Source organism: Osmerus mordax, chromosome 10 (assembly GCF_038355195.1).
Source record: "Osmerus mordax isolate fOsmMor3 chromosome 10, fOsmMor3.pri, whole genome shotgun sequence".
Classification (NCBI taxonomy): Eukaryota; Metazoa; Chordata; class Actinopteri; order Osmeriformes; family Osmeridae; genus Osmerus; species Osmerus mordax.
The window spans coordinates 1,588,568-1,607,375 of record NC_090059.1 but is presented as its reverse complement, the minus strand read 5'-3'; the positions used below and the strand labels follow the sequence as shown (position 1 = coordinate 1,607,375).

The 18,808-nt window shown below is 44.8% G+C and overlaps 1 protein-coding gene across 1 annotated transcript; it reads right to left on the bottom strand.

The window, feature by feature from the left end:
* Positions 1 to 16,068: 16,068 nt before the first annotated feature.
* Positions 16,069 to 17,512, bottom strand: LOC136950650 (piggyBac transposable element-derived protein 3-like). Its single transcript, XM_067245091.1, is given in 3 exon segments — positions 16,069 to 16,531; positions 16,533 to 17,332; positions 17,495 to 17,512. Coding segments are annotated over 3 exon segments (1,281 nt in total).
* Positions 17,513 to 18,808: the final 1,296 nt, after the last annotated feature.

Genomic DNA, 18,808 nt, shown 5'->3' with positions numbered 1-18,808 from the left:
AACTGAACAAAGCGTAATACGGCGATGTATAGCAATTTACAACAAACAAAGGAGCAAGATTGCACGCATACGCTCGAAAACACACACTCTGGGAATGACAATCTGGGATGACACTCTGGGATGACACTCTGGGATGACACTCTGGGGATGACACTGACATCCTGGGGATGACACTGGGATGAAACTCTGCGATGACACTCTGGGGATGATACTCTGGGGATGACACTGACACTCTGGGGATGACACTGACACTCTGGGGATGACACTCTGGGGATGACACTGACACTCTGGGATGACACATGGAACCACCGTTGGCACACAAAAAATAAAACTGAACAAAGAGTAATACGGCGATGTACCTGGTCGGTATTCCACTGGGGATGCTACTCTGGGGATGACACTGACACTCTGGGGATGACACTGACACTCTGGGGATGATACTCTGGGGATGACACTGACACTCTGGGGATGACACTCTGGGGATGATACTCTGGGGATTACACTGACACTCTGGGATGACACATGGAACCACCGTTGGCACACAAAAAATAAAACTGAACAAAGCGTAATGCGGCGATGTACCTGGGTTGCGTTTCCCGAAAGCGTCGTAAGCCTAAATTGATCGTAGAGTCCATCGTACGATGGATCTTAGTTGTACGGGCCGTTTCCTGAAACCATCGTACCTAAAGAGGCACTTGAAAATCCTCGTAGATTAACGAGAGCTCCAGAGCAGTCGTAGATCGTTAAGTGCATTGTAGCGCAGAGACTCAGTGGAGACACACGTAGGCAGACCATGAAAACTACATTAGACTAATGCTGAAAGTTACTTCCGATGGAAAATAAGATAATTTTGGTTCTCTTTTTCCACCAGTTGCGTTTGAACTGGGATAGTGAACCATACAAGTTTAAGTGCCGAAACAATATCAGAATCCGGTTTGTTCTCAAGTAAATTTAGGTTACACAAAATAATTTGATTTGGTGGGTTTGGTGCATGTAATAAACGAAGGTAGATTTAACAATTATTCTTATTCAAAATACTATAACATTGAAATAAGGCTGTTGTAATGTGCAATAGTAACTAGAAAATGCATTAACGTAACGCTTTTACGAGTGCAATAACACAACAACAATTGAACATTGAAGATGTTTATTAGAATTATAGGGCTCGTAGCACGCCAAGCCCGGTGGATGAAGAGGCTGGTGGCAAAGCCGAGCCTGACGTTGGGGAGGCTGGTAGCGAGGCCGAGCCTAGCGATCTGTGAAGACAAGAGTGTCATTCTCTAGAATATGATCAAGACTGAATGAAGTGGGTAAGGATGGGATAGTAGTTACCGGGCTGGATCTCGGGTGTGGTGGAAGAGTCCTTGAGGGTCACGACTGAGCAGAAGCACGAGCGGATCCCCCTGGCGTGCCTGAGGGTGGGAGGGCAACGAAACATGTGAGCATGCAGACAGGAAGAATAGAGTGTATATGCAGAAACAATAGCCTACCTGGGAAGAGGGAGGTGCAGTCCAATTCTCCCGTACTTCATTTGGCCTGATATGGTATTCTTCTCCTGGATTTAAGTTAATTTTAAGTTCCTAATTCCATTTAGACATGAGTCAGTGAGAGTTGGAAGAAACTGTTCCTTGGGCGAGAGGTTCTTGCCCGGGTAGACCGCACGCTCCTGCCGGAGGGGAGTGGCTGGAACAGTGTGTCTAAGGCAGGGTACCAGATGTTGATGACGGAGGTGAGGATGCACTCAAATATGGTACCCATTGTCACTACCCAATACTGCACCATCATTGTCTTTGACAGATCAACTTCTTCAGTTGACACAGGAAGTACATCCTGTTCTGCCTTCTTGGTGAGGGAGCTGATGTTACATTTACATGTATTCATTTAGCAGACGCTTTTATCCAAAGCGCATCTAAGAGAGAGATTTACAAAAAGTGCTGGGAGATGGTAGCGCCCAGGAAATGGAAGGATTCCACAGGGTTGACTGATGGTGCCGATGATGGCTGCCTCGGTTGCTAGGTGCGCTCTGTATTGTCTTGTTTTGTCTGTTAATTCAGTGTTCTGAATTATTTATAAACTGTAAACCTTTTTACTCGCCAAGAGAATTTGCATCACTCATTTTGGTCGGAGTCTACATGGCGCCAGGTCCACAGGTTAAAGAGGCCCAACGCATGTTCGCCAACCAGATTCTGAGTGTGGAGCGACCAAACCCGTATTCCCTTGTTATCGTACTTGGCGACTTTAACCAAGGAAATCTCAGCCACGAACTCCCTAAATACAGACAATTCATCAAATGCCCAACCAGAGAAGACTCTGGATCACTGCTACACTACAGTCAGTACTACCACACCGTCCCTCGTGCAGCACTGGGTCACTCTGACCATGCCATGTTCCATCTGATTCCTGCATACAGGCTGAAATTAAAGCTCTGTAAACCTGTTGTGAGGACATCAAAACAGTGGATCAGTGAGGCTATGGAGGATCTGCGGGCGTGCTTGAACTGTACTGACTGGGATATGTTCACGACTGGCGCTTCAGAGAGACTGAAGCGCCAGTTCTCTGCTAACGACTCTGCTTCTGTCTGGAGAGGGCTCAGGCAGATTACCAACTACAAGCCCAGAGCCCCCCACTCCACTAACGACTCCCGCCTGGCCAACGACCTGAACGAGTTCTACTGTAGATTTGAAAGACAATTGGACTGTCCTGATCTACCCCCTCCCACCCAAGAGGCCTCCCCCCTCCCCCCCTCTACAGTGACGACTCTCTCCATTCAGGAGAGTGAAGTTAACAGACTTTTCAAGAGGCAGAACCCCCGCAAAGCAGCTGGGCCGGACTCTGTCTCTCCTGCTACCCTCAAGCACTGCGCTGACCAGCTGTCTCCGGTGTTTACCAACATCTTCAACACCTCCCTAGAGACATGCCATGTGCCAGCCTGTCTCAAGTCCTCCACCATCATCCCTGTGCCCAAAAAGCCAAGGCCAACAGGACTCAATGACTACAGACCCGTCGCCCTGACCTCTGTGGTTATGAAGTCTTTTGAGCGCCTTGTGCTGGCACACCTCAAATCCATCACAGACCCTTTCCTGTTTGCCTACAGAGCTGGTGGATGACGCCTTTAACATGGCCCTCCACTTCACCCTACAGCACCTGGACTCCCCAGAATCCTACGCCAGGATCCTGTTTGTGGATTTCAGCTCTGCCTTCAACACCATCATCCCCGCCCTGCTTCAGGACAAGCTCTCCCAGCTGAACGTGCCCGACTCCACCTGCAGGTGGATCACAGACTTCCTGTCTAACAGGAAGCAGTGCGTTAAGCTGGGAACACAAGTCTCTGACTCCCGGTCCATCAGCACCGGATCTCCTCAGGGCTGCGTACTTTCCCCTCTGCTCTTCTCCCTGTACACCAACAGTTGCACCTCCAGTCATCCGTCTGTCAAACTTGTGAAGTTTGCGGACGACACCACCCTCATTGGGCTCATCTCTGACGGGGACGAGTCTGATTATAGGTGGGAAGCTGACAACCTGGTGACTTGGTGCCGCCAGAACAACTTAGAGCTCAATGCTCTTAAGACAGTGGAGATGGTTGTGGACTTCAAGAAGAATACAGCCACACTCACCCCCATCACCCTGTGCGACTCCCCAGTCAACACTGTGGAGTCCTTCCGCTTCCTGGGCACCATCCTCTCCCAGGACCTCAAGTGGGAACTGAACATCAGCTCCCTCACCAAGAAACAGAGGATGTACTTCCTACGTCAGCTGAAGAAATTCAACCTTCCAAAGACAATGATGGTGCACTTCTACACAGCCATCATTGAGTCCAACCTCATCACCATCTGGTACGCTGCTGCCACTGCCAAGGACAAGAGCAGACTGCAGCGTATCATCCGCACTGCTGAGAAGGTGATCGGCTGCAATCTGCCTGCCCTCGAGGACCTGCACACCTCGAGGACCCTGAGGTGAGCGAGGAAGATTGTGGCCGACCCCTCCCACCCTGGCCACTCCCTGTTCCAGCTACTCCCCTCCGGCAGAAGGCTGCGGTCCATCAGGACCAAAACCTCACGCCATAAGAACAGTTTCTTTCCATCTGCTAATGGCCTCTTCAACAAGGCCCAGGACTCCCATTGACATTCATTCATTATTTAACCCAGTATCTGATTGCACTATTGCACTATGTTGACCACTCATGCTGCTCATTGGGTGTGCTTTGCCTTCGGCAAGGGCACAACCTTTGTTCTCTCACATATATATTATTGGGTGTGCTTTGCCTTCGGCAAGGGCACAACCTTTGTTCTCTCACATATATATTTTCTTATTATTATTATTCTTTTTGCCCCCCTAAAACTCAGTCAATATTTGGCCTACATAGACAACGTAGGTGTCAAAAGTTTCGTCTTGGTAGCGATTGAGTTGCTTCTATTGGAATTTACGTTCCGTTGCATGGTTTGGGCTTAAGTTAAGTTTTTGTGGCGAAAAGTGAAGCTAACGGTGGCTAATTTGCTAGCCACAGTCACTGACGTTACTAACATCACTGCGTCACTAACGTCACGAAAACACGCGTGACTACCTTTGGCAGAACATTCGTTTCGCATCTGTTAACTTGGGGGATAGCTAGGCTAACTATAGCTTTACTGCAAGGCAGCTGCAGAAACGCCACAAGAAAAGAGGCCAGGGTGATAACTATTTACTCATTTTACTTTGTGATATGACACACAATTGTGATGTGTAATGTACAATATAAGCTGATATTATTAAGGAAGTACATCTACTTTCGGAAACAGTAGTCTACTATTTCACTGAAGTATTAGCATCATGACATTAGCCTGTGTTGCCCGGGCAACACATACTACAGTGGTCTATGATGTATCTGTTTTCAATCGTTAAAATAAACATTCCTCACATATACATTTTCGTTGTATGATTTATTCTGACATTAGTAAACGATTTGTTGGTGAAATTACCATTACCTGTGGTTTCAAACCAGTGTAGCTCACTGCAACGCTGTAGCCTACCCGAGACACTAGTGTGAGTAGCTAACAAAAACTCCTCAGCTGTTCAAGTCAAACGGCGACAGAACATGTTCGGCACTCCCCTTACTCAAAAGTCTTTCAATAGTTGAAACAATCTGACTACTAACCTGAACTTCATTGCCACAGCCTAAACTTTGTCAATCTGTTCATGAAAATAATTAATTTCAGCCTAAACCGTACAACGGAACGTTAAATCCAATTCAACCAACGCAATCGCTACCAAGACGAACACAGCAGTAGTCTAGTACTGTACTGTAGTAGTAGAATTTACCGGGGCAGCTTCTCCACACAGGGCTATATCCCATTTTGCGTTGTTACTGACAATGATCGCTACCAGTGAGCTTTTTATGAATGAGCGATTTTCCACTAAATAAATGTCAAGCTTATTTACGTTTTGGGGGGCATATTTTCAGTTAGCAGATGGTACTGTTTGAATCGCGATTCCATCTTGGTGAGTCAGGTGGCTGAGCGGTGAGGGAATCGGGCTAGTAATCCGAAGGTTGCCAGTTTGATTCCCGGTCATGCCAACTGATGCTGTGTCCTTGGGCAAGACACTTCACCCTACTTGCCTCAGGGGAATGTCCCTGTACTTGCTGTAAGTCGCTCTGGATAAGAGCGTCTGCTAAATGACTAAATGTAAATGTAATGTAAATCTTCTACTGCCGGGTAACGTCGTAGAATAATCTTCAAAGGGGTTGTTTATTCATGAATGAATGCAACATGAGTAGGCTAAATGCCTGAAAATATCATGAGAAGGGAAAAACTTAAAAGGACGTTAAAGTCATAGAGATTAGGTCCATTTTTACACCGGTCTGCCAAATGTATTCGTTTTGATTCAGCTATGAGGCTGCCTCTTCAGCTATGAGGCTGCCTTCTGGGACATGAGAAGACATCTATTTCATTCTACACTTCACTCGTATTTTGAGTTGTAAATGAGCAGCAAAAAAAAAGATGCTTTTAAATCTATGTCATCTTTATTAATAATAAGTATGTATTTTTATATAAAATATACAGAAATATCAGTTGTAAAAATGTCATTCAAAAACGGACCCCTGTGCAACCGACGCAAGCAAGCACACCCTACAATTTCCCCAGAAATTGTACCCTCTCTAGTTCTTATTCTTATATATATTTTATTTTATATTTAAATTGTTTTATTCTTAGATTGTTTAGTTCTTAGGAATAGTTAAACTTCTGTACCTTCATTTAAGATTTGTATATGTTTAGTGTTTGCACCTCCCTGCCACAGTAAATTCCGTGTTTGTATAACATACATGGCGAATAAACCGAATTCTGATTCAGATTCTGAAGTCACACAGGTGAAGGGGCTGGGAGGGAGTGAAAACTCCCTAAAAAATCATAAAAGCCATTGAAGATAGCCTAAGTCCTGCACCGCTGATTTGTCCCCTCTGGTTGTGGGGAATTGGATGTGGTCTGGGATGTGGCAAAGTAATGCAGTTGTTACAGCCTGCACAGCTCTTGACACTGAGGCCTTGGAGAGCCCATGTTCATCTCCAAGAACCTCCAGAAAACCTCCAGTGGCCTAGAACTTTAACACTGCCAGTAGGGTTGTAGGGGTCAGTGCAAAGGACCTCCTTGTTAGCCTCTGCAGGTCTGCTTGTATGAGGTTCAGGAGCATCATGAGATCATGATGTCATCTGACATATCTTATACTCATAATGAGTATAATTGATCAACCATCAATTAAAGTAGAGTTGATTATTCATGTCAGAAACAATGATTCCATGTTGAAGACACGGGGTATTCATTACTTATGTGTTTGTCATTTGTCACAATGTCATTTGTGGCCAATATGTGAGAATCATGAGATTGCAAACATGGTCTTGGAAAGCTGTTGGTCAATATGTTGAATTGAGATGCTTGTATTTGTACATTGAATTATTTAGGCTGCTAGCTGGGACATGCCATGTGTGATACCATTTATATGCATGTTTTTTAACCTTGTAGTTCAATCAAGTAGTAAATATAGGACTCATAACTATATATATTTGCCTATGGAAAGTGGAGTACCAAGAAGAGTTCAAAACCAAGGCACAAGTAATTTGAGAAATAGTTGTTTTATGGGAGTTTGTTCTACCTGCTCCTGCTCCTCACATGGATCTATAAGGTAAACTGTAAGGATGTGAAAATGTAAGGATTGGACAGGCAACACTGAATATATGATACAATACACAATTCAGCCTTTACTTAATTTAAATAAACATTGTAGCTTAGGCTATAAGGTAACCTAAATTTGACACTACCTTGTTGATTGGGCAGAAGAATAGGCACAGAAATGGAGGGCCTTGTGAACTTCATCTAACAAACAAGAGCTTCCTCACCTCAATTTGGAGACAAGCCCACTTAATTTCCAAGACCTTCTCTTGGTATTTAGCATCCTGTGTCGCTGGTCCTGACACCGGTGTAAAACTCAGATGCAGCATAGTTTGCATGTTCACCTTATTGTCTTTGCCTTCATGTAGCATCATACAATGTACATTGAAAAGTACTAAAATAAGTAGCCTATACTAAATGTAAAGTTTTCTGTAGCGACAAGAAAATATGTTTTGTGTCCCGTAATTCGTCAATTACTTTGGTTAACGTTTTAATTTTAAAGTCTTAAAGTTGCGTCAGAAGAATCACATTTCAGTACAATGGACAGCGTCTTGTTAAGTGGAACTTAAGAGACACGTACGATGGTTCTCCTTAAGAGCATGTTCGAGAAACGCACGTAAGAAATAACGATGGATCGTTATTTTGATCGTAGAGAACCCTCGTAACAGGTACGATCCATCATTATCGGGAAACGCAGCCCTGGTCGGTATTCCAATTTACAACAAACAAAGGAGCAATAATGCACACATACGCTCGCACACACACACACAATGAGGATGACACTCTGGGGGTGACACTTTGACACTCTGGGTATGACACTGGGGATGCTACTCTGGGGATGACACTGTCACTCTGGGGATGCTACTCTGGGGATGACACTGACACTGGGGATGACACTCTGGGGATGATACTTTGACACTCTGGGGATGATACTCTGGGGATGACACTGACACTTGTTATGGCAGTTTTTGACATAGTTACAATATCTATGTTTCTTTAAGCGGTAAAAAGTACGTTCCTTTGTTATAGACAGACGAATGTTAGAAACTGAGGCTCTGTGGTGTGGTTTACTCTGTAGAATGGACACTTAGATTGTCTTAAGGTATTTATGGTGTTGTTTTATGATACCTAACTAAGAGCCAGAGGGTCTTAGTTAGGTCTGGGGGTTGGGGGAGATTGTTATCTCAGTTGAGCGAGCTGACCTAACCTTTTGGCCAAGGAGATTGTGTCCTGTGTCCTGTTTGTGTATCATTAACCATCTCCTTCTTAAGAGAGGGAGCTGGGGCATCAAAGAACTGTGGGACACTTGGTATGGAGTCAAACTGTCACTGAGCAGTGCTGACCCATCACAGAGTTTGCTACATTGATAGATTGACCATCAGAAGAACCATTTGATCTAAAGTTTATATAAGGCAGGGTTTTAGGGTTGTTCTTCTTCACTCTTGCGAACGACCTGTGGCTATAGCACCTCCTTTGTAATGACTGATCAGCAAAGCTTTGTTTAATATTACGTAATTGTATAATCTAAATAAATTGTATTAAAACCACATCTCTTGACTACTCAGATCTACACAGTGCCACTTGAATTTCCACCATTACACACTCTGGGGATGACACTCTGGGATGACACTCTGGGGATGACACTGACACTATGGGATGACACTCTCGGGATGACACTCTGGGGATGATACTCTGGGGATGACACTGACACTCTGGGATGACACATGGAACCACCGTTGGCACACCAAAAATAAAACTGAACAAAGCGTAATACGGCGATGTATAGCAATTTACAACAAACAAGGGAGCAAGATTGCACGCATACGCTCGAACACACACACTCTGGGAATGACAATCTGGGATGACACTCTGGGATGACACTCTGGGATGACACTCTGGGGGCTTCCGGTATGAGCGGTGCAGAGTGAGGTCACATTCCTTTGAGCTCCTCATCAGGATTGTTCATTTTGTATATATTGGCTATATTTTGAATTGTTAATTTTTGATAGTCTCACTTCAAATAATTTTAGAATTTTGGAAGCACTTCAACCACATTTTTGCGCCCGATATCTTAGGTTTTCCATCTGAACATGGCAACTCAACAAACACGCGCCACTGCTAATGCCACTGCTAAGGCTAAGTCCAGCGCTAGTGCTAACAAGGCTCAATACCAGGAGACCAGTGGCGAATCATCTGATACCATTCTAGATGCGATCCGATGCCTAAGGGACGACCTGATGAAAAGAATGGACGACAATGCCAAGACGCAGTCCTTGGAACTGAAACAGCAAATCTCCCAGCTGAGAGAGGAGCTGAGAAGTAGCATTGAGCATGTTAGCAGCAGGACTGGGACGCTCGAGGGCACGGTGGAGAGCCTGCAGTCAGCGTGCAATGGCCACTCAGACATAATCGCTGAATTGGGGGAGCAAGTTAAGCAGCTGACAAGGGCCGTTAAAGCAGTGTCAGATAAAAATGAGGATCTTGAGGCCAGATCAAGGAGGTGCAATCTCCGTATCACTGGAGTGAAAGAGGGACGGAAGGCGAAGAAAACACCTGTAGCTTTTATTGCAGGGTTGCTGAAGGTCACGTTGGGGCTGGACAGCCCGCCAACACTGGACAGGTCACACCGGACCCTACGCGAACGACCAGGAGATGAGGAACCGCCCCGTGCCTTTGTGATTAAGTGCCATTACTTTCAGGAAAAGGAGGCGATCCTACGTAAATCAGCCAAGGCTAAAGGACTGACAACACCAGACGGTGATAAAATCGGTATACACCCGGATTACACACAGGCTGTGGTAAAGCAACGGGCTACTTTCAGAGATGTCAAAAAGATCCTCAGGGACTGTGACGGTGTGGAGTACAGGCTGAGGTACCCAGCAGTGTTGCTAATCACCACCAAGTCTAACGGCCAGCGACACAGCTTCAAAGATCCGATCAAGGCGAAGGGCTTTGCTCTGACTCTCCCGGGTGCTAGTGCTGCGCAGCTTAGTTAGCTGCTAAGGTTATTGTACGGTGTTTATATACGTAGTGTAACCTCATATCGCCAACGATTGATATTAGAGGAATATTGTTAGCCTGCCTTGGTGCTGACGTTAGCTCCCGCCTATCTAGCTTAGCCAATAAGGCTAGCTAGCTACTGGCAGTAAACGTGATGGGTTTTTTTTGTGTTTTTTTTTCCAATCTTTTTTATTATCATCCCTCACGTCAAGTTTCCTGACGTTTCGCCTGGCAGTGGGCACTGTTTATCTGACGTTCTCTTGTTACTTCATCATTTTATAGTAGTGAAGTTATTTAGTTATAATTAACATTGCAATTCTGAATAATATAGCTAATATACATGTTCTATTAAGATAAAGTTTAATACGATTCTGGTGCAGCTCAGCCTCGCTAGGTAAGCTGTCTTTGGGATACGAGTGTTCCGTGGAGTTAGATGCAGTCTCTCCATGGGGGAGAGACCGGCAGGATTTGGGTTATGTCAGTTTGGGTCCTGGACATACGTTTCAGAGTATCATACTGAATCCTAAATCTACACTGTTTTCTGACTTTAGTTTGTATATTGTGTGTCATGTTAGTGTTTTTGTTTTAAGTTTTGTTCCCCCCCTCCTCCTCCTCCTACTTCAGCTCCCTTGCCCCAGTAAGGCATATTGTGTACCGTCATCCACCATGACAAAGCCATACCAGTTTAGTAGTGCTGCAACAACCCTTGTGAGCTGGAATGTCAGGGGCCTTAACCACCCAGTCAAACGCAGTAAAGTGTTCGCTCACTTTAAAAAACTAAAGGCTGACATTGTATATTTGCAAGAGACACACCTTCGCCAGAAAGATCATACTAGACTTCAGCGAGATGGTTTTTCTCAAATTTTTCATTCTAAATTTCAGGCTAAATGTAGAGGGGCTGCAATATTGATCCGCAGACAGGTACAGTTTGTCCAGTCTAACACTATAACTGATAAGAATGGGAGATATGTCATTGTTCAGGGTCGCTTGTACAATACACCAGTTGTGCTGGCTTGTGTTTATGCCCCCAACTGGGACAATGCTGACTTTTTTAAGCATTTCTTTTCAGTACTACCAGACTTAAACTCTCATCAGTTAATCTTATCTGGGGACTGGAACTGTGTTATCCATAGCTCCCTCGACCGCTCAACTGTCAACTCAAAACCATTATCGAATTCTGGTAAAATTATTAATTCCTTCATTGATAGTTATGGGGTTGTGGATCCTTGGCGATTTAAAAATCCAACAGCAAAAACCTTTTCTTTTTTTTCCCCTGCTCACCAGTCATACTCTAGAATAGATTATTTCCTCCTAGATGAAAAACTGCTTCCTATTCTTAACTCTATTGAATATGAGAGCATAGTCATTTCAGACCACAGCCCAGTGGTAATGCAACTTTGCTTTCCTGAATGTGTCCCCCCGCACCGAGCATGGCGGCTTAACACAGGCCTTTTATCGGATGAAGATTTTATAAAATTTGTGTCTGTGAATATTGATGTTTTTCTGGAAACAAACATGGAGCCTGGGACGAGCATAGGGACTGTATGGGAGGCTTTAAAAGCATACCTCCGTGGCCTAATTATATCTTACACTGCTAGTACTAACAGGGTTAGGACAAAACGCATGGATGACCTAGTGCATTCTATTAAAGATATTGATCAAAGACATGCAGAAGCGTCATCTTCTGACCTGTTTAAGGAACGCATTGCACTGCAGACAGAATATGACTCTTTGGCATCTGCCCACATTCAGGGTCTCTATCTGAGGTCACGGATGATCCACTATGAGCAAGGCGAACGAGCCAGTAAATTACTCTGCAGCTGAGACAGTCCACAGTAGACGGCCTAATAACTGAAATCACCACATCTACTGGGAACTCCACTTCTGATCAGATGGCTATTAACAACCAATTTAGGAATTTTTACGAAAACCTATACTCTTCAGACACACCTACTAGCTCCGGTTCCACAGATTTTTTTCAGTCTCTCCAGCTTCCGGCACTTAGCTCTGAGGATGCCTCATCCCTCGATGGTAACATATCTGAGATTGAAATTATTCAGGCAATAACACTGATGAACAGTGGCAAGGCCCCTGGCCCGGACGGCTTTCAAATAGAATTTTATAAAAAATTCTCTGTACAACTTTCACCTTTGCTGTGCAAAGTCTATGCAGAGGCGCTACAGTTAGGTTCATTACCCCCCACCATGTCGCAGGCAGTTATATCAGTCCTCTTAAAGAAAGGCAAAGATCCTAAACTACGTGAATCATACAGGCCGGTAAGTCTGGTTTGTTGTGACAACAAAATTCTTGCTAAAGTCCTAGCTCGACGATTAGAGACTGTCTTAAACAAAATCATCCACCCTGATCAAACAGGTTTTATAAAGGGAAGGCAGTCCTTTGGAAACCTCCGCCGCCTTTATAATATTATTTACTCAAATTCAGCGCCCACCCCGGAGGTTGTTGTTTCCCTTGATGCTCAGAAAGCATTTGACCGTGTTGAGTTTGATTACCTATTTACAGCACTTCGTAAATTTGGTATCAGCTCTGGCTTTGTCTCCTGGATAAAAGTCTTATACTCTGCACCACTAGCGGCAGTTCGTACAAACAGAATTATTTCTAAGTATTTCCCCTTACGGAGAGGTACAAGACAAGGGTGCCCTCTATCGCCCCTTTTGTTTGACGTAGCAATTGAGCCACTGGCGGTGGCTCTCCGGGGGCGGGATGACTTTATTGGCATTGAGCGAGGAGGGGATACGCACAAACTGTCTCTGTATGCCGACGATCTGCTCTTGTACTGCTCTAATCCTCTCAATTCGGTACCTGTTGCTCTGAACATCATACATTCTTTTGGCATGGTGTCAGGCTATAAAATTAATGTATCTAAAAGTATTCTTTTCCCAGTCAATGCAAGTGCCTCCAAACTCTCTCTCACTCAACTGCCGTTCAATGTGGCGACTGACTCTTTTACATACCTTGGTGTGAGTGACAAGAGAATATGCGGAATTGTTTAATAAGAATCTGAAACCGGCCCTTACTAAGGCAAAAGAGGATCTCATGCGCTGGGAGTCTCTACCCATATCATTGGCAGGTAGAGTTAATTCAGTGAAAATGGTCATTATGCCAAGACTAAACATTTCCCATCCTTCCCATCAGCTCCACTCAGCAGCCCCGAACACGATTGCATCTCCCTTGATCCCTTTCAGCCAGGGTGTGTCTCCAAACTGTACAACACAATGACACGCTGGGGATGACACTCTGGGGGTAACACTTTGACACTCTGGGGATGACACTGGGGATGCTACTCTGGGGATGACACTGACACTCTGGGGATGATACTCTGGGGATGACACTCTGGGGATGACACTGACACTCTGGGATGACACATGGAACCACCGTTGGCACACAAAAAATAAAACTGAACAAAGAGTAATACGGCAATGTACCTGGTCGGTATTCCAATGTACAACAAACAAAGGAGCAAAGGTGAATGAACTAAATTAATCTATCAGAATGAGAGTTGGCGGCTGACCGGAGCTGCGGCTGGAAGGCGGTCGGTGCATGTCGCGGCGGCAACCCTCGGACCCGGTGGTGGACGCCAGAGGTGAGGGATGCCGTCAAGCTGAAGAAGGAGGCCTATCGGACTTTATTGGCTGGTAGGACTCCAGAGGCAGCTGATGTGTACCGGACATCTCTGCCTGGATGACCGAGCGCCACCTCCAGCTGAACCTCGCCAAAATAGAACTTCTCATCATCCCGGCTAAACCCTCCATCTCCCACGATCTCTCAATCACCCTGGGATCTGCGACGGTGACCCCTTCATCCTCTGCCAGGAACCTTGGGGTTACCATGGACGACGAGCTCTCCCTCACGGCCCACATTGCTGCGGTCTCCCGGTCGTGTAGATTCACCCTCTACAACATCCGGAAGATCAGGAGATACCTGTCTGAGCACTCCACCCAGCTGCTAGTCCAAGCACTTGTCCTCTCCAAGTTGGACTATTGCAACTCGCTGCTCGCTGGTCTCCCAGCATGTGCAAACCGCCCTCTTCAGAGGATTCAGAACGCAGCGGCCCGCCTGGTCTACAATCTACCCAGACGCTCCCATGTTACCCCGCTCCTCATCTCTCTCCACTGGCTACCTATCATGGCCCGTATCAGATTCAAGACCCTGGTATTGACCTTCCGAGCAGTGAACAGGACTGCACCCGTCTACATCAAGTCTCTCCTGCAGCCTTACACCCCCACCCGTCACCTGTGGTCTTCTTCAGACACAACACAAGCTCTTCTCCTGTCTGGCCCCCCAGTGGTGGAATCAACTCCCCACCTCCATCAGAGACACTGACTGTCTCTCCACCTTCAAGAAAAGGCTCAAGACGCACTTGTTCCGGGAATACAACGGTACTTAGGAATGGTTCGCTTGACCCGATGTTAGTTTCCTCAAGGATCACAATGACTCTTGCTTAGAGACTTGTTGCTCTTGTGGTTAGTGGTAACTGATTTACATTTTTGTACTCGCTGTGATATATTGTTTTTATTATTGTTGCTTGCTTTTTCCACAGGTACACTTGCACTTATAGCGGTTCATGTTGTTTAATTGTAACCTGTTTAACTACATGCTCTTATGGTTCTTCCCTTTGGCACTTACTTTGGTTGTTCACAATGTGTGCTTCATGTTTTGGCTACTCGCGATTTTTGGCTATCTTGTTGTTATGATCAGTGACCTATGCACTTTGTAAAGCTCTCTCTTGGAAGTCGCTTTGGATAAAAGCAAATGTAAATGTTGAATAAATGTAAATGTACCGGCAGGCCAAGCGGAAGGCGGCTTTGGCGGTCGCGGAGGCAAAAACCCGGGCGTGGGAGGAGTTCGGCGAGGCCATGGAGAATGACTTCCGAGCGGCTTTGAAAAGGTTCTGGACCACCATCTGGCAACTCAGGAGGGGGAAGCAGTGCACTGTCAACGCTGTATATGGTGGGGTTGGTGCACTGCTGACCTCGACGAGGGACGTCCTGGATCGGTGGAAGGAATACTTCGAAGACCTCCTTAATTCCACCAACACGCTTTCCGACGTGGAGGCAGAGTCGGGGGGGCCCTTCTATCTCTGGGGCTGAGGTTGCGGAGGTGGTTAAAAAGCTCCGCGGTGGCAGGGCCCCTGGGGTGGATGAGGTCCGCCCGGAGTTCCTTAAGACACGCCCGGAGTTCCTCTTAAGGCCCAAGCTGTTTTTTTACATGCATTTTTTATTTCTCTGTGCTATTTGGGCTTATTGGAACCTAATTAGAATAAAATCTAAGTATCATCTTTTGATATGATGTACTTTTAGAGAAAAATGATGTCCACATATGTGGATTCATGGTCCGAATTGTCATTAAACACCTTTAAAAGTCAATAAAGTCACCTTAGTGTAATAGAATGAAAAACTCTTTATTTCTGCCTTGAACGCAGCAGTTTTTTCCTGATTGTTTTTTAATGTATTAATAACACATACACACATATTTAACACACATAACATGTTGTGACTATCAGAGTAAAAACAACATGGAAACATTGCATTTTTGTCCATTTTGGACAGTTAAAAATAGCGTTTGGTACATTTGATATGCTGCAAAACAGTTGCAGGATGACATTGTATGTCTGTAACAAAATATAAAACATTCAAAGCATTTTAAATAGTCACTCTTGCATTAGGATACCAATGTGTTTTGAACATCATAGTGAAAAAAAGAAAAAAACATAGTAGGTGAGTAGCTCATGTGACATTTTGCATTGGTAATGTAAAAAAGGGAACATGTTAAAGGCTGCGATAACTGAGCACTGAAGGACCAGGCCTTCTTACAGAGGCCCAGAGGTCACCTGATTGATTGACCTTCACGGAGTCGGAGAACATGGAGGAACCAAGGAACATGTACACACCTTGAGAATCACTGCCATCACTTATGTGTGAAAGGCTGAGTAACAGTTGCGCTCGGTTTGCAAGCACAAGAACACTTTGCAGGTCATACAAGGAACTCGGGTTCTTCCAGTGCAACCTTGTTGTCTGCAGTGCATTGCATTATTCAGGCCGATCATCTCTGGGAGGTGAGCATTAGCCCTCCTGCGGACCGAGACATGGGGCAACTCTGTCACGTGACGTTTCACTCCCTGGTTTGAATCTTCTTCTTCCTCTGACTGTGTCGAAAGGTCTGCATCTGCACCATGATGCTGGGCCAAGAGGATTTTAGCCACTTCCATGTGGAACTGAAGGAACTGGATCGGTCTTGTCTTTGGTCCAGCACATATTGCATGGTCTTTTCGGTAGAGTAGCCAGCTGTTGGCTAAAGCCAGATCCGTGAAGTGCATTACCATCCGCATTGTCCACTTCTTAGTACGGGTGCTCATGTGATAGTAACTTATCATTCATCATCAAATCAACTCCACCCATCTTGATGTTGTACTCACGGACAATGCTTGGTCGCGAGACAGTGACATATTGTTTCACTTTCTTGTCCCAGCGCTGGCAGGTGTCTTCAGGCTGTGTACCATGAACAACAGACATCAGCAATACTGGTTTGTTGTCGTACCACTTCACTACACACAACTTTCCATCTTCAGCGGAAACTTCTGATGAGGTACCTCTTCCTGCGTTTTTCATGGCTTTGTCACTGGGTAACTTATGCTTCGATTCAGCGAGTCGGTTCTTCATTATTGTACCAGTCATGTACAGCTCTTTCTCCATAATTCGTTGCGCACCTTTGATGTTGGTGAAGAACCGGTCACAATACACCTTTGTGCCACGATGCAGAGTTTGGCACAGACGCTCGATGACTAAGCTTCCCAAACTCAGGCCCTCTGGTTCTTCGACCTTCTCAATCAGTGAACCTGTGCCTTGATACAGCTCAAAGTCAAGCACAATGCCATCTGCTGTAGCACAAACAAAGTTCTTTATGCCAACAGGGTTTGGCTTCTTTGGCAGATATTGTCTGCAGGGACAGGCTCCTGTGAAAGGAATCATCTGCTCCTCAATAGATGCGCAATCAGGTCGATTCAGAGACAAGCAGCCTCGCAGAATCCGATCCAGAAAAGGCCTCACCTTCCAGAATTTGTCCGACATTCTCAGGTCTTCTGGCACATCATGATCAATAACCACTTTTATTGCTCCCCTCAGTTTGAAGAATCTGGCACGTGTGAATTTGTCAGTGATGGCATTGATTGCACAACCCTAATCAGAATAAAAATAGTATTTATTGTAGGAAGTTACATTTTTACCCATGTAAGCAATTGAGGTGTATTGGTGCATAAAATACTTGAATCTGTGTGGAAGTTTATATGAAATTTGAAGATTTACCCTCAAGGTGTGAAGGCCAAAAATAATAACAATTACCTTGTTCAGAGTCTCCATTTTTCTTCTTTTTTTTGTTTGGCTTGGCCTTGGTGTTGGCTCTTCCAAGTCATCTTTTGAGCTATCAGCCTCAATCTCTTGACTTTGACGGCGACGTCTGAGAGTGCGGGATGAACCTGTACCTGTCTCTGTCCCTGAACCTGTCAACAAGTTTTGTAAATAAGCATTTTGCTTCCAATCCTTCACATAGCCCTAAGGTCCTAACTGCATAAAATAAACAAATATCTACTGGGTCTTGGCTAACCATTATCTGCACTATGGAGATGTTTGCGTCCTCTGCTGTAGTCAGCGGGCTCAGGCATGGGGTCCTCATCATCACTACTGTCCTCACTGCTGCTTTCCTCCTGTGGTGATGGTTGGTAATTGCCATCCAGGATGGGATCATCGTTGTCAGACACGTCCAAATCTGAGTTGTCTCCATCAATTGACCCAAGTAGCTCCAATGCTCTTTGCAAAGAAAAACTCTCTGGAAATAAAAACATGATAAAATCAAATACAAATTAATTTCATTTATGTATGTAGGTTTGCATTATTTAATTGTTATTTATTCCAATGGGATAATATGCAAGCTAATTTACATGTGCACATTTTTACTAGCATATTACATTTTTACCAACATTTTCAACCCAACTAATTTAAGTATGTATGTATTTAGTGATTTAATTGTTATTTATTTCATTGGGACCATGTACAGCTTTTATGCTGCATCAGAGCTAGCTTTTTCCCATTTTACGTGTGTGCATATTAGCTTAGTTTCGAGGAGCATCAGTCCATAAGTACACTTACGTGTACTTCATGTTTAGCGACCTACAAAGTTGCTAGTTTTACACTTTTTTTTTCAAATTTGCATGTCATGACAAATATACAAGGCTTTTATAAATATCTAAATCAGAATAAGCCATGAAATATGACAGAACTTCTTACCTGGTCGACGTTTGTGTATGGAGCTAGCACTTGAATCTTCCCTTGTGTTCGCCGCCATTTTGAATTTTGACTGTAGTGTGTTATAAACTTCTGACACCACCAGATGGCAGTGTAAGTACCAGCTCAGTTCTTGTTTATATCCGGTTCCCAGTGAACCGATTCCTTGGAATCGTCAGCCAAATTCTTTAACGATTCTGCTAACGGTTCTTTGTGCCGTTGCGCATGGGCAAACTTTTATAGTTTATTCAAACTGCAGCAAACATGGCAACTAGGCAGAAGCGTTCTAAAGTTTGGTTGTATTTCACACAACAAAATGACAACGCCACTTGTAACGAGTGTAAAAAAGTATATTTCATTGAAGGGAGGAAATAC